The sequence below is a fragment of the Sus scrofa genome, chromosome 14 (assembly GCF_000003025.6).
Source record: "Sus scrofa isolate TJ Tabasco breed Duroc chromosome 14, Sscrofa11.1, whole genome shotgun sequence".
NCBI classification, from domain to species: Eukaryota; Metazoa; Chordata; class Mammalia; order Artiodactyla; family Suidae; genus Sus; species Sus scrofa.
The window spans coordinates 59,257,950-59,280,931 of record NC_010456.5 but is presented as its reverse complement, the minus strand read 5'-3'; the positions used below and the strand labels follow the sequence as shown (position 1 = coordinate 59,280,931).

The window sequence follows — 22,982 nt, the reverse complement described above, 5'->3', positions numbered from 1 at the left end:
TGGGCCGCTCCCGCAGCACATGGAGGTTCCCAGGCTAGGGGTCGAATTGGAGCTGTAGCCACTGGCCTACACCAGAGCCACAGCAACGAGGGATCTGAGCCGCATCTGCAACCTACACCACAGCTCACGGCAATGCCGGATCGTTAACCCACTGAGCAAGGGCAGGGACCGAACCCGCAACCTCATGGTTCCTAGTCGGATTCGTTAACCACTGCGCCACGACGGGAACTCCCTTTTTGTCTTTTTAGGGCCACACCCGTGGCATGTGGAGGTTCCCAGGTTAGGGGTCTAATCGGAGCTCTAGCTGCCAGTCTACACCACAGCCACAGCAACTCCAGATCCAAGCTGCATCTGCTATCTACACCACAGCTCACGGCAACGCCAGATCCTTAACCCACTGAGCGAGGCTGGGGATCGAACCCGCAACCTCATGATTTCTAGGCAGGTTTGTTTCTGCTGCGCCATGATGGGAAGTCCCTCCTCCTGGGTTTTTTGACGGCCGTTTTCCCCCTGAGTCCTCACACCCTCCTCCCAGCATGCATGTCTGTGTCTGGTCTGCCTGGTCTCCTCTTCTAAGGACACAGTCAGATTGGATGAGGGCCCACCTTTAACTTTCTCAGCTCTTTCAAGGCCCTGTCTCCAAACACAGCCCATTCTGAGATGGCGGGGGTGAGGGCTTCAACATGGGAATTTGGGGTGAGGCGAGAGGAGGGGAAGAACCCACTTGGCTCATGACCCAATGTCTGAATCCAGGCCGATCTGAGATCTAGAAGGATTCTTTTACAATTGAGAGAGATCCTACTGCAAGAACACTAGGTTTTGGGGAGTGTTTTTTGTTTGTTTGTTCTTTTCTTGTTTTACTTTTTTTTGATTATAAAAAGCAGAAGTATGTGCTAGAGAAATTTTGAAAAGTAGGTAGTAACAGAAGAAAAAGTTCCCCAAGATTTCACCCCCCTGAGGTGATCACCTCACCATTTTGACATGTTGTTCCATTACTTTGGGGACACACACACACACACACACACACACACACACACACACAGCCTGTATGCGATTATGCTGCACACACATGTAGCAGCTTTTTTCCTTAAGTCTCTCATGAGCTTTTCCCACGCCATTGACCTTCACTGGCAGGTTGGGATGACTTCGGTTGTTCATTCCCCCACAGATGTGCTGAGATGCATATCTGCACGTCCCCAGTCGCATGCTGGGATGAGCTGGCTGAAGCACCCCTGTGTCTCCAGCCTTCGCCATGTTTCAGCCTGTCTCCTTCCTAAAGCTCTCTGCTTCCCCAGGAGAACGGCCTGGACTACGAGGCCTGCCTGGTGGCTCAGTGTGATGCTCTGGTTGACGCTCTCACGCGACAGAAAGCCAAGCTGCTCACCAAGGTGACCAAAGAGAGGGAGCACAAGGTCAAGGTAGGTGCCCCTGGTGACCCTCAGTCCCATCACAGCCTCTGCCCTGGGGGAGGAGCATTCGGTGTAGACACAGGGACAGCGTTAGTTGACCCAGTGAATGAATGAAATGAATGAACGAATGAGGTAAGGAAGGACTGAGCAAGCTGCCTGGGGCCTGCTTACACTCGTATCACTTTCCGTGGACCCATCAGCACCTGTTGCCTCCCGTCTTCTCTAGGTCCCCGTTCCCTGTTCTCCTTTTGCAGAGCAGAGGGGCCTGCAGCAGGTGAACAGGCCTTGTGCTGCTCAGGGCTCAGGCTCTGCCCCTTCCTCAGGCTTTCTGGGCTCCTGGTCCAGGCAGGTGCCCTGTGAACATGCTGCCTGGATGAAAACCACTTCTTTCCTTGTCCAGGGCGCAGTCTCTTTTACAGACACTTCCCAACGGGATCAGAGAATATTCCTTTCAAGGAAAGAAGGGATGTATGGGGCTGGTTCTTGGTTTACACGCAAAGCAGCCAAGCTGAGTTTCCACCCACACATGAGGAGCGGGCACACACTGGTCCCATGGAGAGTCCAGATTTTGAGCTTTCTCTGCTTTTCTTCCTTTCTTTTCTTTTCTTTCTTTTTTTTTTTTTTTTTCTTTTTAGGGCCGCACCTGCAGCATATGGAAATTCCCAGGCTAGGGGTTGAAATAGAGCTGCAGCTGCCGGCCTACACCACCACAACAACCATGCCAGATCCTTAACCATCTGATCGAGGCCAAGGATCGAACCCGCATCCTCACGGACACTATGTGGGGTTCTTAACTCACTGAACCACAATGGGAACTCCTTTTCTCTGCTTTTCCATCCAGGGTTCAGGGCCTTTGTCTGGTTGAGTGTGGTGGCCCTGCTTGTTGGGATGTGGGTCCCCAGTAACTCTGGAGCACAGAGCTCAGGAACAGAGTGGGAAGAGGGGGTGCAAGGCAGTCCTGACCAAGGCCGCCTCCCACTGCAGCCCTGCTGCTCCTCCTCTGCTGAGATGGTTACTGGGGATTCCTTTCATGGCAGATGGTTTGGGACCAGATCAATCACTGCACATTGAAGCTGCGTCAGTCCACGGGGCTGATGGAGTACTGCCTGGAGGTGATCAAGGAGAACGACCCCTCCGGGTTCCTGCAGGTGAGCCAGCTCTGGGGGATGTTGGGCGGGCTGGGCATCTTTCCTCCAACTCCACCCCCACTCCCCAGACCAGCCCAGGGCCTAGGAAGCTCCTTCCCAGTGGTTTGACATTGAGCAGAACCTCTGCTCAGAGATTCCAGAAGATATAGCTTCTCTTCTTGGCCCTGCTGGTCACTAGCTGTGACCGTGGCTTTGCATCATCGGTTGAGGGGCATGATCTCTCTGGCTGAAATGCCAGGCTTTCACGTGCTGCGATTCAGGAGCTCAGTCTTCCATCTGTGGGAAAGACGAGGACTCCCCTTGATTGGTCCCCAGGAGGGGTACCCAGGATCATGGCTCCACAGGGACACAGGTAAATGTTTGAATGAGCAGGACTCTCCTGCAGAGCAGGGTAGAGCTGTGGGTTCAATGTTGTGAGAGTTTGGAGCAGAAGCTGCAGAACAAGGTGGAGAAGACACATGGGAGGGTGGGAGCTTTGCAAGTCTGGGGATGAAGCGGGGCTTTCCGATCTGGGAAAGACCACTGGTTTGTTTGATGTTGCAAGACGCTAGACCTGGTAAAAGAGGTATAGTGAGGAATGCTTGTATGTTTTTAAAAAGTACCATTTACTTCACAAAAGGGTTTGACCTAAAAGAGCGAGTGCTTTTTTACATTTAACACGACTGAGCTGTTAAAAGATGGTTTTTTTTTTTCTTTTTAGGGCCACACCTGTGGCATATGGAGGTTCCCAGGCTAGGGGTAGAATCGGAGCTGCAGCTGCCGGCATACACCACAGTCACAGCAATGCCAGATCCGAACCAGGTCTGCAAGCTTCACCACAGCTCATGGCAACACTGGATCCTTAACCCTCTGAGCGAGGCCAGGGATCGAACCCTCGTCCTCTTGGATGCCTGTTGGGTTGGTAACCCGCTGACCCACCAGAGGAACACCTAAAAGATGATTTAAACAATACAGTGCCATGGAGTTCTCCTAGCATGAGGATGTGGGTTCGATCCCTGGCCTTGCTCACTGGGTTAAGGATCCAGCATTGCTGTGAGCTGTGGTGTACATCGTAGACTTGGCTTAGATCTGGGGTTGCTGTGGCTGTGATACAGGCCGGCAGCTACAGCTCCCATGTGACCCCTAGCCTGGGAACTTCCATATACCCAGGGTGCAGCCCTAAAAAACGGAAAAAAAATTAGAAATAAATAAATAACACAGTGCCTTTTATATGCCCTGAGTCCCACTAGCAGGGCTCATGTAGACAGCTCTGCTTTTCTCTGCCAGAAAGTCCTGACCGTTCAGACTTCAGAGCCTGAGCCTAGCCCTGCTCTCCGGCCTCTGAGCCCACAGAGATGAAGCCTCTTCCCTTCCTCCCCACCTGCTGCGTGGTTTTTTTCTTTGCACATCGAAAACCCCTCAACCCTATGCTTCCTTGAAGATCTCAGACGCCCTGATCAAGCGTGTCCAGGTATCCCAGGAACAGTGGGTCAAAGGCGCCCTGGAGCCCAAAGTGTCTGCGGAGTTTGAGCTGACCTTGGACAGCGAGCCACTGCTGCAGGCCATCCACCAGCTGGACTTCATCCAGATGAAATGTAGGGGTGAGCCGTGGTTGGCCCAGTTCAGTCGGTGCCTCTTCCGGAAGAGGCATCGACTCTGCGGGGCAGCTTAGTGCCATCGCAAGACTTGTAACCCTGGTGTGAGGCTGAGGGAGAGGGAGGGACCTGTGTCACAAACCTGGGGTTGGGTCCCAGCTGGGCTGCCCTCCAGTCAGGTGACCTGGGACGGGTGGCACCCTGCCTGAGCCAGACTGTTCCTCTTTGTGACAGAGGACAGTTTGTGCTTTCAGAGATACCTGTCGAGTTGTCTACTGTGTGCTCGGCACCGTCCTAGGTGCTCAGGACACAGCCCTGAACAACTCTGCAGCCTCCCTTCCAAGCCTGAGCTGAGGTACTAGAGAAGGAATAGACAGGAGTTCCCATTGTGGCTAAGTGGTTAACAAACCCGTATCTATGAGGACACAGGTTCGATCCCTGACTTTGCTCTGTGGGTTAAGGATCTGGAGTTACTGTGAGCTGTGGTGTAGACTGGCAGCTGCAGCACTGATTGGATCCCTAAACTGGGAACCTCCATATGCTGCAGGTATGGCCCTAAAAAGACAAAGAAAAAGGGAGGGAATAGGCAGCATGCAAACACATCTATATACCATGCAACTGATGGCATATGGTGACCTGATGGCGGCAAGTTTGACAAACAAGGTGCTTTTTGAGAGGGACTTGGGTAGACACACGGGAGGTGGTATTTTGTGGTGAGGAGGAGAGCTATGCAAAGCAAGGGAAGAACATCCCAGGAGGCAGGGGGATGGCAAGAGCAAAGGCCCTAAGGCAGGAATAAGTTTTCTTCATTCCTCAAAGTGCAATAAAGTCAGAGGGGAGAACACAATGAAAGCAGGAGCAGGAGTTCCCGTTGTGGCACAGCGGAAATGACTCCAACTAGGAACCATGAGGTTGCAGGTTAGATCTCTGTCCCTGCTCAGTGGGTTAAGGATCTGGCATTGCTGTGGCTATGGCGTAGGCTGGTGGCTACAGCTCTGATTAGACCCCTAGCCTGGGAACCTCCATATGCCGCGGGTGTGGCCGTAGAAAAGACAAAAAAAAAAAAAAAAAAGCAGGAGCAGCCAGTAGAGTTGAGTTCAGAGAGCCATGGGAGACTCAGTTAAGTAAAGTTTGCATAACTCTGGGTTACAAAATGAGCAAGCAAGGTCATTCTGCCTACGCCACAGCAATGCCGGATCTGAGCCGCGTCTGTGACGTGCATCACAGCTGATGGCAATGCCGGATCCTTAACCCACTGAACAAGGCCAAGGATCAAACCCAAGTCCTCATGGATCCTAGCTGGGTTCATTACCGCTGAGCCACAAGGAACTCCAGCTCTTTGGGTTTTTGTTGTATTTATTTTTTTTATTTTTATCTTGGCCATGCTCATGCCATGCAGAAGTTCCCAGACCAAGGATCGAAACCAGGCCACAGCTCTAACAAACACAGCAGTGACAATGCCAGATCCACTAGACCACCAAGGAACTCCTTTTTGATTTTTTAAAATTAGAATATCAAAGGGCAGAGTATCGCATCTACAGAATCTGTGAATTCAGGAAAAATCTTACTCGCAAAATATGTGACCGTTTTAAAATCCCAAACAGCAAGTCTCTTTTTGTGTGCCTTTGTGCTCACTCCCACACTCTGCACCTTGGGTGAGGTTTGGAAATGCCATCTACCCCAGGTGTCAATGAGACGTGGCGCTGGAAGCCGGAGGAGCCTGGCAGAGGTGGGGCACTCGGGAAAGGAGGCAACTTGGAGCTAGTCCAGGTGCCGCTCCAGACGGGATGGGGTAGTGGGATCCACAGGGGGTGTAGGGGAGCAAGCAGCAGAGCCCAGGGATGGAGAGAGGAGCCTTCCTCACCAGTAACCCGAGGTCCGGGAGGAGCAGGCTGCGCCGAGCCAGCCCCGAGACCACGTCTGCAACAGCACGGGTTTATACCCAACCAAACTTCAACTGAAATGTGGAATATTTGCCCTAATATTGGGACGCAAATCAAAATTTGTAGTCTTTACAAAACTAATGTTGCAATTTTCCCTTTGAAAAATGTCAGAGTGGGCTATTTGTATTTCTAAAATCTCTTGAGCCTGAATATAGCTGGAGAATAAAAACATTCTCCAATCTCCCCTCAATAGAACTTATGATTCTGATACATTTGATTCAAAGCCCCAATTCCGTGGGTTGACACTCTGATACTCTATTGCCTCTCCTTCAGGGATCCAGTTCCCTGGGCTTTAACGTGCTCCCAGCCAAAGGTTTAAAGCTGTCTTTGCATTTTGCCACCACCCCCCAGCAGTACCTTCCCAGCCCCAGGAAAGCTGCAGGCTGGCCCTTGGGGAGGGTGTGTGGACACCCTGCTATGCTGGGAGGCACCTGGGATCCAGCTCTGCCAAAAGACCTCCTGAGCTCCTTGTGGGGCTAAGAGTCAAAACCCGTGTTTCTCACTGAGTGGGTGAGGTACGGACCCCTCTTCCTTAGGGCTGCAGATCAGAGAGGTGATGGCACCTGCCTCTCCTCTCCTCCTGCCCATCCCCAGGTTCCAGGACCCCCTCTAGGGTTGAGAAGCACAGTCACCCCAGCATGCCTGGAGATGGAGGCTTCGGGGCTGAACTGTGCACATGAGCAGCTGGGAGTGACCACAGGGGGCCACCTTTCCTTCTGGGTTGGGGCTGGAGTCCCCTTGTGTCCCTCTGCCCTGCGGGGGTTTGTGCACTAAAGCCCGCCTGTCCCTGTCACAGTGCCGCCTGTCCCCCTGCTGCAGCTGGAAAAGTGCTGCACACGTAACAACAGTGTCACGCTGGCCTGGAGGACGCCGCCCTTCACCCACAGCCCCGTGGACGGCTACATCCTGGAGCTTGACGACGGCGATGGGGGGCAGTTCCGGGTGAGGCCCCACTGCTTGTTTGGGGAGGGGATCCTAACTCGGAGGCTGGAGGGGCTCGCACCGCCCTGGCCTCTGGACCAGCCCGAGCTCCTGCCCTTAGGTCTGATGTCATCACAGAGGGCATCAGTCCCCACGACAGAGGGCTGGTGGGCTGGGTGTTGGGGACATGGGGCTTCTCTACTGAGGGCTGGGTCTGGACAGGCAGGCAGCCATAGAAAGTTCAGGATGGCTTTTCTGTGAAGACTGCCACAGGTCAGAGGCTGAGGTGGAGCTCGCAAAAAGTGTCACCAACACATACCTACTTCCCACTGGCCCAAGCCACTCAGTCTTAACTAGTCATCACTCCCACACCCCACCCCTCCCTCTAATGCTCCCTTGATATTCTATCACACCTTGCCTTGCTCCATTCAGCAGTTTACCTGGCAAGGTGTTTCTCTTGGGAAGACACTTAATACTCATGGTTGTTGGGTTGGGATGACTTTCTACATTTATGTCCCCAGTGATGAAATACCTGGGGACAATAGAGGCTCTTGGCGAGCCAGAAATCCATCTTCTAGCTGGCCATGTAGGAGCAACCCTGGACAGCTCCCCAACCCAACCCAGACCCCCTAACAGAACTCTCCCTTGAGATCGCACACAGGACATTCAGGGTCCTGTCCAGTTGTTTTGTGGACATGAACACCAGGGAGCACTCACTCTGGGCCTGCTGACAGCGCCACCTTCCTGCCCCCAAGAAGACTAAAATAGCCTCTTTCTAACAAACCGACACAGTAACAATTCTCATATTTCTTCTCTTGGGAAGTGGCACCCATTCAACAAGGCTCACCAAAGGTCAATATTCCTTTTGTTTCCCTCAAAGGGGCTATCCCTGTCTTTGCCTTTTTTGTTTCAAAGATAACCCACAAGAATGTAAGGGCAGGGGAGTTCCTGTCATGGCTCAACAGTTAACGAATATGACTAGCATCCATGAGGACGCAGGTTCGATTCCTGGCCTCCCTCAGTGGGTTAAGGATCTGGTGTTGCCGTGAGCTGTGGTGTAGGTCGCAGACACGGCTTGGATCCCGCATTGCTGTGGCTGTGGCGTAGGCTGGCAGCTACAGCTCCGATTAGCCTGGGAACCTCCATATGCCGCGGGTACGGCCCTAAAAAGCCTGTATATATAAAATAGTAAAGAATGTAAGGTCAGGGAAATAGCTGCAGTCCTCTCTTGGGAATTACTGAGTCCCTGGGAATAGGGGCTCTTTAGGGAAGTGAGACACTGAGGTCGCTTTGAGGAATCGCGGGTCATGCCCTAAATCTAGAACCTCAGTCATTGCGGTTGTACAGATGAGCCAGGAACTAAAAGAGCCCCTTGACTAACCAAAAACCAGGAGGGGAACTTGTGGGTTTGAAATGGGAAGGGAGAGAAGACTGTTTAGAGACATTGAAATAAGCAGCCACCGAGAAGATACCTTCTCCCCTTTGAGACAAGACAAAAACGAGAGCCTAGGACTAGAAACTGTGCAGAGCCATGCGTTCTGTTGAGAAAAGTGTGGACTCTGAATGCAGAAGAACCCAGATTTGAACCCTGGCTGCTTTTTTTTTTTTTTTTTTTTTTTTTTTTTTGTCTTTTCTAGGGCTGCTCCTGGTGGCATATGGAAGTTCCCAGACTAGGGGTCTAATCCGAGCTATAGCCGCCAGCCTACACCACAGCCACAGCAACACAGGATCCGAGCCATGTCTGTGACCTATTGGAAACCAACAATCTCCTCTTGCTCCAGCTGAGAAGGAAGTGAGATTTCCTGGACCCCATCCCAGGGAGGGGGCTCCAGAGCCCTGCCCCTTGCAGACACAGGACGGTCTGGAACAGCCTCTTAGCTGCAGCACCTCCCACCTTCAAGGGCAGAGGTGGCCCATCAGCCTGGAAGGGTTCATGTCCAACTTGGATGTAGCCTGTGTGGCAGCCACCACTCATCCAAAATCTCCTTACTGATAACTCTGTTGCAGCAGCTGCACTTTTTTTTTTTTTTTTTTGCTTTTTTGGGCTGCACTCACGGCCTATGGATGTTCCCAGGCTAGGGGCTGAATCAGAGCTGCAACTGCTGGCCTACGCCACAGTCACAGCCAAAGCTAGATCTGAGCCACATCTGTGACCTACACCCCAGCTCACAGCAATGTTGGGTCCTTAACCCACTGATCAAGGCCAGGGATCAAACCTGCATCCTCATGGATAACCTGGTGAGCCACAACCAAAACTTAGCAGCAGCACTTCTGAGGTCAACAGTGGCTAAGAGAAACTGTCCATGTAACAGAGGCATTCGATGAGCATCTGGGTCTCTTGTAGGAGGTGTACGTCGGCAAGGAGACCCTGTGCACCATCGATGGGCTCCATTTCAACAGCACCTACAACGCCAGGGTCAAGGCTTTCAACTCCTCGGGCGTCGGACCCTACAGCAAGACTGTGGTTCTGCAGACGTCTGATGGTGAGCACTGAGGTGTCTCGGGGGACAGAATCTGGCACTTTGGGAAAGTTCCACAGGCCCAAGCCACATTTTGCCCCGTGAATGGACAGGCAGAAGCTGAGGCCTGAGGGAGTCAAAGAATGAGGCAGCTGTGAGGCATGATCTTCTGGCTCCTCCAGCTCTGTCCCTCCTCTGCTCACCTCACTCCCTGCCTTACCACCTGCCCCACCAGCCACAAAGGAAAACCATCCCTTCACCCCAGAGGTTGGGCCTGGGAAGGGAGACTAGGACTCAGAGGCTCAGGGAGTCTAAACTCCCAGTTCTGAGGGGCTGAGGCAGTGGCATGGCCCCAGAGAAGAGCCAGCACCTGGCTGCCAGGAGGCACATGCCTTCTTCAGGGTGGGAACAGAGCCCTTGAACCTCCAGCCCACCAAGAGCTCAGATCCGAGGTTTGCACACCCAAGGTTTGCATCCTTGCAGGTTTCAGGCTCCACGAGCACATGGACATGAGGGATGTCCTTGGTGCTGACCCGTGGGGTAGGTTCAGCCCTGCTAAGCCGGGCATGCGCCCCCCGGGCTGCAGGGGCCCAGGCTGGTGCCAACCCTGTGTTCAGCATCCTCCGTTACTCCATACATCCTCTGATGGCCTTAGGAAAATGTGTTGTGCCTGGATTGTCTCCCGGGGTCGGAAGCAGAGATGTTGTCAACTGGGAAGGGTTCACCTGCTGGGTGCCCCAAGGGCCTTGCTGCAGCTGGCAGTTCTTGCCCTAGGCCTTGTGGTCAGGACTTTAGACTAAGGGCCACCCAACAGGCTATGAGCCAGACTTTGGGAAGCCCCTCTCTGTGTCCCAAATCCCCCAGTCATAGGGTGGGGTGGGGGTCTCTACTCCCCTCTCATGTATACTGTCCTGTGGGCAAATGGGCTTTAGAAACCAAGACTCCGTGTGAAGCATTTAGGTGGGGGGCCTGCACCCCGTGTTCCTCAGCAAAGTTGGGTTCACAGATTGGGAGCTTGGATGAATGTAGAGGAGGGAGCGTGAGTGTGTGAGTGAGTGTGTGTGTATGTGTGTGTGTGTTTGAATCATGCAAGGAAGAACATGTGATGCCTAGTGCCCATTTCCCACAAGATTCCAGTGAGTGTCTCTGAGCCCAGGTCTCCTGACCCTACGCCTCTTGCCCCCTTCCTTTCCAGTCGCCTGGTTCACGTTTGACCCCAACTCTGGGCACCGGGACATCATTTTGTCCAATGACAACCAGACGGCCACCTGCAGCAGCTATGACGACCGGGTGGTGCTGGGCACGGCGGCCTTCTCCAAGGGTGCGCACTACTGGGAGCTGCATGTGGACCGCTACGACAACCACCCAGACCCTGCGTTCGGAGTGGCCAGGGCCAGCGTGGTCAAGGACATGATGCTGGGCAAGGATGACAAGGCCTGGGCCATGTATGTGGACAACAACCGCAGCTGGTTCATGCACTGCAACTCTCACACCAACAGGTGCGCGCCCTGCGCCCCGGCACCCTTTCCAGGGACACAGAATCAGTGGCCCGCCCCCAACCCAGCTCCATGCTCCCCTTCCTCTCCCCCAGGGATTCTGTGCTCACGCCTGGCCTGTGTGTGTGTGTGTGTGTGTGTGTGTACGCACGCGTGCGCATGTGTGCGCGCACTGGGGAAGGGGATGGATAATCCTCAAGGTCAGCCCTGGCCAAGGAGCCTGGAAATGGAGGGGATGGCCGTCGGAACCGCCTCCTTGCTCTGGAGTCTCCTGGGTCTGCTGAGGGCTGTCTCCCCAGGGACAGGAGAGACGAGGGACCTGAGGACCAACCTCACTGGGCTCCACCTCTGGGCAAGGTCACCTGCAGCTCCTACAAGTGGCCCTAAGAGGGCTGGTCTGGAGCAAGGCCTTGCCTGAGGATCCCCGGGGGAGCTGGAGGCAGGCTGCCCCCTCCTCACACACACATACCCGCCTTTTCACTGGCAGTGACCCCTCTCTCCAGAGACCTGGGTAAGCAGGCAGCTCTATCCCTCTGCCAGGGCTGATTGGGTGCTGCAGGCTGACTGGGTGCTGCGCCTGCCCCAGCCCCCAGCTCACAGGCCACACGGGGGCTGAGTCCAGGGCATCAGCTCCATCTATGCTTGCTTAGGGCAAATGGGCACCCAGATACACAGCAGGGGAGTAACCCCAGGGAGCATTTACTGCACTTATGCTGTGAAGCAACTGGTGTGCATGATTTCACTTTGGTTTTGTTTGGTTTTTTGTTTGTTTGTCTTTTCTAGGGCCACACCTGCGGCATATGGAGGTTCCCAGGCTAGGGGTCTAATCAGAGCTGTAGCTGGTCTACACAGCTCACAGCAATGCCAGATCTTTAACCCGCTGAGCGAGGCCAGGGATCGAACCCACAACCTCATGGTTCCTAGTCGGATGTGTTAACCACTGAGCCATGATGGGAACTCCCATGATTTCACTTTAAACTCACAAAAGTACTGCCGTTTCGACATTTTGCCAATATAATACTGGGGCTTCTTTAGAAGGGTTAACTGTGGCCCAAGTCACAGGGCTAATTAACGGTGGCGTCAGGGTTTAACCCAGGATCCTGGCTGCAGTTCAGGGGCAGGGGCAGGAAGAGGGGTGAGGAGGAGGAGGGGAAGAGGGCAGGTAGTTTGAGGAGGGGGATCAGGTAGCCTGGAGACCTGAAGGGGGACTGCTTTTGGGTGGGAATCATTCCTGTGCCTCAGACTGGTCATTACTGCCACCCGGTAGTCAGTGTCTGAATAGCACCGACTGGCGCAGTTTTGGACCCTGGGCCCCAACACGGCCCCTGGGAAACCTGCCTTCTGATCAACTTGGAAACACCCCCTGCCCCGTGCTTCTCATCAATTTCCTGTGCTTTCAGCCCACCATGCACTCCAGCTGACCAACTGACTCCCAATCAAAAAAGGACAAACATGGTTTTCTAGGAGTTCCCCAGTGGCTCAGCAGGTTAAGGATCCAGTGTTTTCACTGCTGTAGCTCAGGTCACTGCTGTGGCTTGGGTTCAATCCCTGGCTCAGGAACTCCCGCATGCCAATGGTGCAGCCAAAAAAAAAAAAAAAAGAAAAAATGGTTCTCTTCTTTATTTTTTTCTTTTCGGCCGCCCCATGGCATATAGAGTTTCCAGGCCAGGGCTCAGATCCAAGCCATAGCTGAGACCTAAGCCACAGCTGCAGCAACACCAGACCCTTAACACACTGTCCTGGGCCGGGAATCAAACCTGTGTCCCAGGGTTCCTGAGATGCCTTCAGTCCCATTGTGCACCAGCAGGAACTCCAAAAATGGTTTGTTTGTTTGTTTGTTTGCCTTTTAGGGCCGCACCCACAGCATATGGAGGTTCCCAGGCTAGGGGTCGAATCAGAGCTGCAGCTGCCGGCCTACACCGCAGCCACAGCAACTCGGGATTCTTAACCAACTGAGTGAGGCCAGAGATCAAACCTGCATCCTCATAGATGCTGTCAGATTCCTTTCCGCTGACCCATGACGGGAATTCCCCAAAATGGTTTTCTTATCAGAGTGGAGCAGCCTTGGTCAAGCCTGACCTCAACTCAGCTAAGGGAGGGGAGGGTCTGATGGACTCTGCACCCACGGCGGGGGAGGGTGCTGTCCACCTAAAGATTCCCCCACCCAGTGGATGTGAATCCCAACCACCAGGAAATGTAGCATCATAACAGTTACCAAGAGCACCACACTCGTGTCCCCATGCTTCCCTGCAGGTCACTGTGAGGACCAGCTCCCTCCACCGCCAGGGGCTTGGGGGTGGGCTCTGTGTTTTGAGGGGAAGCCTTCCCAGCATCGTTAGGTGTCCTCACCACTAGCCTGGGCTGGGTGAGGTGACAGGGCTTCCCTGGGCTTCTCTTCCCAGGACAGAAGGTGGTGTGAGCAAGGGGGCCACCGTGGGCGTGCTGCTGGACCTGAACAAGCACACGCTGACTTTCTTCATCAACGGGCAGCAGCAGGGCCCCACGGCCTTCAGCCACGTGGACGGGGTCTTCATGCCAGCCCTCAGCCTCAACCGCAACGTGCAGGTACGGGAGCCCGTCTGGTGCCCCCTGCTGCCCATGAGCCTCCAAAGTGCATGTGGGCAGAGAGGGCCATAAAGAAGGTGACAGCGATGCTTCCTAGCCAGGGAGAGAGCTTACCCTGGGCCCCCCTGGGCGTCCTCTGGAGGCCAGCCTCTCTGGAGTGATGGAGTCTTACTTGTCCCCTGAAATAAGCAGAGGCTCTAAGGGAGTCGCAGTGGGGGAGGGGCAGAGAGGGTGGAGGAGGGAGGCAAGTGGCCGTGCCACCTTCTGGGCGAGCTGCCACTGAGAGAAGCTGTGCAGTCAGGAGAGGCAGTGCCCAGCTTGGGCCCTAGTGGCCAGGAGTGTGCTGGGCTTTGGGTGGGATGCTGAGCCTCCATGTGGCCTCACCCCCCACACCCCACCCCAGAGGAGAAAGAGAGCTCGGGAGATACTACCCTGAAGTGGTTCCTTCTCACTCTCTTGACCCCTCTCGGGCTCCTGAATGAAGCCGGCAGCATCTCAGGGCCGGGCCCAGTCCTCAGGGAGCTCAGATGGCCCAGGGGTGCAGTGATGGTGTGGGGGATGGAGAGAGACAGCAACCTTTGTTTCTGGAACGGTGCTGCTCCTGGGAAGCACGGGGAGGGGCAGAGACCCGCTTTGCGGGATGCACTGACCCTGAGAATTATCACTTATTGATTTGCACCCCAGCTCATCTGCAAAAGGGCTTGGAGGCAGCATAAGATATGGGCTGTTCTTCCATGGGGGTCACAGGACAGATATAGGACCGGAAAGAGGGCCATGGAAGGAAAGCAGAAATGAATGTAAACCGTGAGCCCCTGGGAGCTCCCACATGACTCATCGGTAGAGAACCCCGACTAGTAACCATGAGGATGTGGGTTCAATTCCTGGCCTAGCTCAGTGGGTTAAGGATCCCATGTTACCATGAGCTGTGGTGTAGGTCCCAGATGCAGCTCAGATCTGGTGTTGCCGTGGTGTAGGCTGGTGGCTCCAGCTCTGATTCAGCCCTTCGCCTGGGAACTTCCATAGCTGCAAGTGTGCCCCTAAAAAGAGGGGGGAAAAAGCGAGCCCCGTTACTGCGAGGGCAGGTCAGCCTGGCCGGGTGGTCCTGGTGGCTGGGGCCCCTTGGAAACCAGGCAGCTGTGCAGTTCTCCCTGGGAGGAAAGAGGTGAAGATAGGCTCCTTGCAGCAAACCCCTGGCCCTGACCTGAAGTGATACTGAGTGGCACGATAAACAGCAGACCCCACAGTGCAGAGTGGTGCAGGCTGCTGCTCCTGGTGACCCTGGAGCAGAGAGTGGCACACGGCTGCCCAGCTGTCTGCATGCTCAGGGTTCATGGGTGGCTGCCCCTGGCCTCACTCACCCCATCTTCTTTTCCAGGTCACCCTGCACACGGGATTAGAAGTGCCAAGCAACCTGGGGAGGCCAAAGCTGTCGGGCAACTAGCCTCCCAGCTCCTGCTCTGCACAGCCATCCCTCACTGCGCTCGCACGGCCCCCGAGGGCAGCGTGACCTTGTCTCCAACCCAGCAGCCACTGAGTATCTATGAACCGTTTTCTTTGGGGGATGGGGAATGGCCTGCAGGCCGTGCGTGTGGAGGCCATTCTCAGTGGTGAATGTGGGTGCGTGTTTCCCCTCATTCCAAATACAAGGGAGGACCTTTCTCAAGGGAGCAAGGAAGCATTTGGGGGTTTCCTTTGTTTCCTGCCTTCTGTTTTCAAAGCTTGTCTTTTGGGGGCGAGAGGAGAGAGACTTGGAGATGGACCTCCTAAGGGCAGGAGGCAGGGGGATACTCCAGAGTCCCGTGTCCTCAGTGTCAAGCCTTTGCTGGATGCCACCCCTTCCGCCGAACCAAGGGTGCAGGCTCCCATCTCTGCCAGGGAGTTATCCTTTAGGTTTCCAATCCTGGAGTCTTCAGTATGTCAGGCCACGTGCAGACATAATCCAGGATGGATAGAGGACATTAATCCTTAACCTTGATCTTGGCCTCTCTTGTTGAACCATTTAAAAATGGTTTCCTTAGGTCCTTCACTAATCATCCAATCTCTCTCCTCTCTCTCTCTCACATACACACACACACACACACACACACAGACACACACACACACCAGTCTGCTAAAATCCTTTCACTCAGTTCTTAAACACAAAAGAAAATACTGGAATCTGAATAACTGTGACGAATCTCCACCTGGTGATGTTTTTTTTTCGGGATCTGGTTCCCCAAAGGCTACCTGCAAGCCTGAGCTGCCCTTCCTAGCTGTGTGGCTCTCAAACTCATGAGCCTAGGAGGTGGGAGACCCTGGGGAAGCCTGGGGAAGACCATCTACTGTCATCCTGAAAGCATCATGAAAACAGGAAGTGGACGGGATGGCAGGGGCGGCTCTGCAGGAGACAAATGACAATGTCGCGTTCCTGGTCTCCTTGCTTCCCAGGGAGCCCGGGTGTGCTGAGTCCACGTGGCCAGCCCTCCCCTCCCTGCTGGGAACCCTCACCTCCTTTGCGTCCCAAGAGGTGCCTCTTGGAAAGAGCCGGAAACCTGCCACCACGCTATCCCCAGAGCACCTGTCCCATCTTTTTCCTCTTCTTCCTCGTCACCTGCCACTTCTGTCTCCAGCTGGTAGTCAGCCTTTCTCTCTCCTCTTTAAAAGAATCTATTTTATCAAGCATTTTATTTTTGAGGTTGAGGAGCTGTCTATTTGCTGGATCGGATTTTTATAAAACTTAGCCCGTCAACCGGCATCAACTGTGTTTACTCAGTTCTACCTGCTTGTTTAGATGCTGCACTTGGTCTCCGAGTCAGCCCGGCCAGTGCAGCTCCCGCCCTCTATTCAGCAGATCCGACAATCCTACCTCAAGCCCAAGCTCCCGGACCAGGTGTGGCCAGCAAGGCCAGCCGCCCGGCATCTGCGGGAGCTGCCGGTGCTGTGTCCAAGCCTCTGCCACCCAGGTTCTGGCAACCATCTGCTCAGCAGAGTCGAGGTCTTGCCTCCTCACTCTCATCCTGCGGGTGGTTCCCAGGGCGCTCGGTACCCAAGCTCCAGCCTGAGCCCTGCAGGTGATGCCCAAGGCCCTGGCTGCACAGCCCTCATCCGCACACGCCTATCTCTTCTCCACTCCCACTTCCCTTGATCTTGCTCCTTGGCCACAGCCCTGTGGACCCGGCTTGGAAGATGGGGAAGGTTCCTGAAGATGGGAGGACACAGAGGAGCCACAGCCATCCTGGGGCTAAGAAAGCCGTGGTGTGTGGTGGGTCCTGATGCATCGGCTTTGGGAAACGTCCTTTGGGAAAGAGGAGGCCAGCACACAGAGAGTGAGAGGGTGGTGAGGCAGGACCTCCTGGTGGAAGTGACCCTTTTCAGTGGAGTCTGGATGCAGGTCAAGCTGGGTGACCATGTGGCCCTGGCTGTGAATCTTTGAGAAGGAACTGCTCGGGGTCAGCCTGGACCTGGTGACATTCTTGGGAAAGCTGGCACCTGGTTCAGAGGGATATGGGAAAGGGAGAAGTCAGGTTCTCACCCCTTCAGGGCACCTCTTTGGAAAGAACATGACCTGCAGCTCAGAGAGAAGCCACCAGGACCTCCTCCCCACCTGCAGCAGCCTTGAGGTACTGTGAATACCAGGAGCTGGCAAGCATCTAACTTTCCTGGCTCCTCCAGGGGCCCAGAAGCAATACGCTGGGTTGGGACCGAGTCATGCTGTCCTCCAGCCACCTCTCCTGCCCTCAGCACAAAACACCATCCAGGAACAAGAACGGACCTCAGGGAGAAGGCAGGTCCGTGCTGCACACCTGAGTTCTCGAAGGACCAGCAGGACAAACAAAGGACTCATCACCAACCTGTGGCCTTGTATCACACCTCTCCCCTGGGAAGCCTGGGATTTGAGGTCAAAGTGACAGGTCACAGGCTGCTCATCTGCCACTGCTCATCTGCAGGGAGAGCCTGCACCACAAGGCTGCTCATCTGAGTTCACCATTCCTTCACTAGGCACTGATGCTTTTGTGCATAAACATTGTATCAAGGTGATGCTGTGGTTGGGCTGGCAGAAGGATACCTTGGTGATGGTGGACAAAGCAGTTTCAGTGAGAAAGGGATTCAAAGTAATTTAAAATGTCAGGTTCCATTTCATTGTAAATAATGCCGCCCCCCCATAATGTAGTTCTGCAGTTTGTTCTTTGCTCGTGAGCAAGTCTGGTCCAAGTGTACGCCTTTCCTTTTAGAATTAATCTCTTTAAAGAAAATATCCAATAGCATCTCACTGCACAGCATCCTAGCCCTGAATTCAGACCAAGGTAAGACATTACACACAGGCCTGCTTTCCCCCTTTGTCCTGTGCGGGAAAACAGTGATTCCAGGTCAAGTAGGCGTCAGGAATCCTGATGCACAGGTAACTGACCTAAAAACCATAAAACTGTGGGTATTTCAGGCTGGCTTTTCAGCTCTCTGCATAGTCTTAGTTGGGACAGTGTTCTCGGGCACCCCAAGATTTGGGAAGATCATGCTTAGAGGGCGGGCCTGGGCCGAGCAGGAACTCCCTGAGAACAACGGGAACAGGCCCCTCCTCCTCCTTGCTCTTGGGGCCTGGGACCGCCCCACCCTCCTGCTGCTCCTCCCGCCCCTCTCTGCCCACCAGGGCACTCTCAGGAAGGGGCCAGGGTGCAGATCTGTCTGCACTTCTGCAAAGATATTTGTACTTAAACCTGCAATCCAATTGCGAGTGAAAGGCTTGGTCCCCTGAGAAGGCGTGTTTCAGGACAGGTGATCTTGGGGACACCTGCTGGCTGTGAGTTGGTGACGGTGGACACCACCCCTGGGGATTCACAGGTGAATGCCGACAAACACTGTCCCTCAGAGGATGTCAGAGTCCCGCCCTCAGCACTTTGTGGGGCAGGGGGAGGGGGAGTTCTCTGTTGTGAGGGCCTGTCCCGCGTGTGCTGTAGGATGTTTAGCAGAGGTCCTTGGCCTCCACCCGCGAGACCCCAGTGGCACCCCCGGGTTAGCTGTGACAACCGAAGGTGTCTGCAGACACTGCCAGGAGTGGCCCAGGGAGGGGATTCCATGGCTGAGAACCAAGGATGCTGTGATCATGGTTTGTCACGTGTCGATGTGGGGTGTCCACATGCATCTGGGGAGTCTGGGAGAGCCTGCGCCACAAGGCTGCGGGCCTGCATCTTGACCCCCAAGACCCGGACTTCCCGGGTCTGCAGAGTCCTGCCAGATGGTGGCGGGGGATGGGGTGGGTGGGTGGTGTCAGGAAAATGGAGGGAGGCTCACAGCCGCCAGCCTGTCAGGTCTCCCGTTGTCCGCACGAAGTTGCCCCCACCGCCACCCCCATCCCTAGAAAACACATCGTCACCTGCGTTTTCCCTGGCTGCTTTTGACTAGAGGCAACAGAAACGTCTTGGTGGGTATGTGGCTTCCAATGGGACAAACATCTAAACAGGTGTCATCAGAAGACGTTCAAGGTCCATGAGGATCTTGGGAGGTCCCGGCTTTTCTTTCGCCGGTGAGCCGGGAGGTGTTTTCATCAATCCCATTCCTTGAGCCACGGCTGTCGCTTTAAACGGGTTGTAGATCAGCAGGTCTGGAGCGGGACACCAAGTTCAGCCCTCAGAAACCGCCCTCTTTCAACCTGGCTTCCATGGATATTGGTTCAAGATACGGGTGGGGCTTTCTGTGCCTCAGTACCCCTCCCACCCCTGCCTGAAAATGAGACCAGTCACACTAACCTACCTCCTCCGGTGCATTGTGGGGATTAAAGTGCAAGGCTTCTTAAAGGAAAAAGTAGAGCCTTTCATCCATGGAGTCCAGGCTCATAGTTTGCATTCAACAGGCAGAACGAGTGTGGTGACCTTCCCAAGTGTCACTGACCACAGCGTCTTCCAGTCAAGTCCCCTTACCAGGAGCTGCCTGCTGTGAGGGGAGAAGTTGACAGGGAAATCTGGCTTCATGAAGCAGGAAGCAACTCGGTGGATGTGCAGCCTGCGTCAATGCTACTTTGTATGAAGCGCTCTAAACAGGCTGCGCCTCAGCATTCTCAATGCACACAGAAGCCCCCTTGAAACATGGAAAAAGAGGGACTGCCTTCTGCCTCCTTGGTTAACTCAGTTCTAGTATCTAACAGGGGCCCCCAATCCACGATGCGTCTCCTTTGTTTCCAAAGAGCTCGGCAAAGGGAACAACTTTGAAAATCAATGTCTAAGTAAGATAGGGAGTTCCCTGGTGGCTCAGTGGGTTAAGGATCTGGTTTTGTCGCTGCTGTGGCTCAGGTCACAGCTGCGGCACAGACTTGATCCCTGGCCACGGGACTTCCACAAGCCGTGGACACGGTCAAAATAAAACAAGACTAAGATGGCTTGCAACTGAACTGCAGTCTGGAGGGCCAGTGGCCTCAACAGCAGAGGGCTGGTGGCCATCGCAGACTGGGACTGACTCGCATGATCTGGGGAGGAGTCTCCTGGCTCTTGCGATGAATGACGCCATCTTGGGTCAGAGAAGGAGCTGGGAGCTGAGACTGCAGGCAAGTCTCTAGGCCCAGAGGCATTGCTTTCTCTCATAGGGCACGGCTCGCTGTGGGCGCCAACTGCCTGGCTCCGTCCTGGGGAGACCCAGGGGCTCTTGGGCCATCGAGGTGGGTACTGCTCCCTGGGCCAGCCCTTCAGAAGGCTCCAGGGAGAGTCCCAGACAGGCTTTGGGTTTGGAACAAGTGCCTGCTCACGGCTGTGGAAATAGGAGCCTGGCAGGTGCTGCCTGGGTGAGGCTCTGGCCTGGGGACAGCCTTTCGGACCCCTCATGCCTGGTGACTGGACGTGCCAAGCCCCGGACTTTCTCAGCACCAAGAGGAAATGCAGAGTGAGCAAAGCAAGAAACGTTAAATGCATGATGTAGAATTGCTGCTTTCCCACTAAACTGTTGTATGAAGCATGAGAGATGTGTGTTTCACGTTGGCAAGGGAATTTCAAAAATAACAAAAAGCTTCGTGTTCTTGTTTTGGCCGTGGAGCGAACCTCCACTTTCCAGTCTTTCTTTACCCCGCTTTCTCCCTTCCTCCAACCCCTCCCCCATCACACCCACTTCCTGTCACTAGTTGTTGGTGTTTGGTGGCAGCTCTCGGTCCCATTGGTGTCCAAGCTCCACTGGAAACATGGAGGAGGGCAGTGGGGGTGGGGGGTGGGAAGGTATGCAACTTTTTTCTAATTTTTGTATCGGTATCCCAAGCGTTTGTATTTTTTGAATTGCAAACACTGTGTTTTCTGGTCTTTGGGGGTTGGTTGAATTTTGTGTATTGCCTTTTGGAAAACCTGAGTTTTACCACAGTCTTAAGCAGATTTGAAATAAATTCTTTTGACACTGCCAGCAACTGAAGACAAGGTGTGGTCTGTAATGACTGCATAGCGGCAAGGTCTGCCATCCTCCAAAGTGGCCCTAAGTGCCAGCTGGATGGGGCAGAAGCTGTAGGAGGTGGTGGTAGTGGGGTGTCCATGTGCTTCTGCTGTGTGTGCCCAGGAAATCTTAAGGTGCTTGCGTATGACTCTCAGTGATAAGATACCATCTCAAACGGTTCATGGAATTCATTTTTGCAAGGCTAGAAATTGACAACAGTTAACACATGGTTAAGATAAATTCACGAATGAAAAATTGTTTACGGGTTACAAGCGGAAGCCAAGATTTGGGGCAAATATCCTCAGGAAGTGACTGAGGGGCATCAAGGAGACTGACCAGCCCCGGCATCTGACTGGAAACTGTCCCTTGTTACTTTCGTCCAGAGCAGCCATGTCACATGCCCCCTGCAGCCTCAACCATCAGTCACCTGCCAGACCATGGAGTGGCCTAGCTGGGTGTGGGAGGCAGGTGCAGACTCTGAGAGCAGCGAGGATGTCTGCCAGAGGGAGCTCTTGACATCAACACAAAGCTGGGGGCTATCGGTTAAAAGATCCAGCGTTGTCACTGCTGTGGCATGGGTTCAATCCCAGGTCGGGCAACTTCTGTGTGCCCTGGGCATGGCAAAAAAATTAAAAGCACAAAAAGAAGGAAGCAGAACTGGGCCAAGGGAGACCCAGCAAAGGTCTCCCTCTGCAACTCCACTCAAGTCGCTCTTCTCCTTTCTCTGCCCCTGACCCCGCATCATCCTTTCCTGTGCTTCCCAGGATAAACCTCCTAATGGGTTTGTCTTGAGGCCCACTTCTGGGGGTACCCAAGCAAAGAGTTACTCAGAGAGCAAGTTACACACAATAGTCTAGATATGAGGTCTAGTTCAGACACTAAGTAGATGATTTTTTTTTGGCCACACCCACAGCATGCAGAAGTTCCTGGGCCAGGGATTGAACCAGAGCCACAGCAGTGATCCGGCCCACAGCAGTGACAACACTGGGTCCTTGACCACTAGGCCACCATGGAACTCCAGTAGATGCTTTTTTAAGATAGACAATTTTTTAAGAGCAGTTTTGGATTTATGGCGAAAGTATGGGGAGGGTGCAGAGAGTTCACCCCCCCCACCCCTCACGCATGCAGCCTCTTCCGTTATTAACGTCCCCACCACAGTAGCACACACGTCACCATCAGTGAAGCTACACTGATACATCGTCATCACTCCAGGTCGATCATTTATTTACACGAGGGTTCGCTCTTCATGTCAGACAATCTGTAGGTTTGGACAAATGTACACTGAGCTGTACCCATCATTAGAGGATCATACAGAGAATTTTCATGGCCTTAAAAATCCTCTGTGTTAGAGTTTCCATGGTGGCTCAGCTGTAATGAACCTGACTAGTATCCATGAGGATGCAGGTTCGATCCCTGGCCTCAATCAGAGGGTTAAGGATCCAGCATTGCCGTGAGCGGCAGTGTATGTAGGTCACAGAGGTGGTTCAGATCTGGTGTGGCGTGGCTGTGGTGTAGGCCGGCAGCTGCAGCTCCGATTCGATCCCTAGCCTGGGAACTTATGCTGCAGGTGCGGCCCTAAAAAGGAAAAAAAAAAAATCCTCTGTGTTAATGATAGGCCTGGGCTTCAACACCCTCACACCAGCCAGTACTGCCCCTGGGCCACCCCAAGAAGCACTGGGTGGTCCCTGAAGGCTGTGCACTCTGCACTCTCAGCAGCTGAGAGAGGGAGGAAGTCCTTATTCCTGAAGGGGATCTGAGGGGGACCCCCCAGGGCCCACGTGTCCACCCCCTGGGCCACAGATGTGTGCTTCACTCAAGTGCAGGGAGGGGCCCTCCCAGAGCTTCAGCGAGGGACTTTAGACCAGGACTGTCAGGGGGGTCATTTGAACTGCACCACGCTCACTGTCTGCCTCCTCTCCCCATCCTAGACCCCTTTGCCTCAGCTCATCGTGGTCCAGACCCTCATCCCCAGGAGGTCTGCCCCCAGGTGACCAGGCCCTTCTCAGCCCAGGTTTCCTGCACATGTCCGTTTACCAAAAGTGGGGAGAGGGGGCATCAGAGATGCCTGGGTGACACAGCCCTACCTGCTCTTG

General features: G+C 54.2%; 1 protein-coding gene across 1 annotated transcript in view; it reads left to right on the top strand.

Annotated features, from left to right (window-relative positions):
* TRIM67 (tripartite motif containing 67) overlaps positions 1 to 20,862 on the top strand; it is a 43,175-nt gene extending 22,313 nt beyond the window's left edge. Inside the window, exons 3-10 of the mRNA XM_021072335.1 lie at positions 1,296 to 1,418; positions 2,447 to 2,557; positions 3,978 to 4,131; positions 6,871 to 7,016; positions 9,340 to 9,478; positions 10,650 to 10,953; positions 13,353 to 13,515; positions 14,891 to 20,862. Coding sequence (XP_020927994.1) covers positions 1,296 to 1,418; positions 2,447 to 2,557; positions 3,978 to 4,131; positions 6,871 to 7,016; positions 9,340 to 9,478; positions 10,650 to 10,953; positions 13,353 to 13,515; positions 14,891 to 14,956 — 1,206 coding nt within the window. The 3' untranslated portion in view covers positions 14,957 to 20,862. The remainder of the gene's footprint in view (positions 1 to 1,295; positions 1,419 to 2,446; positions 2,558 to 3,977; positions 4,132 to 6,870; positions 7,017 to 9,339; positions 9,479 to 10,649; positions 10,954 to 13,352; positions 13,516 to 14,890) is intronic.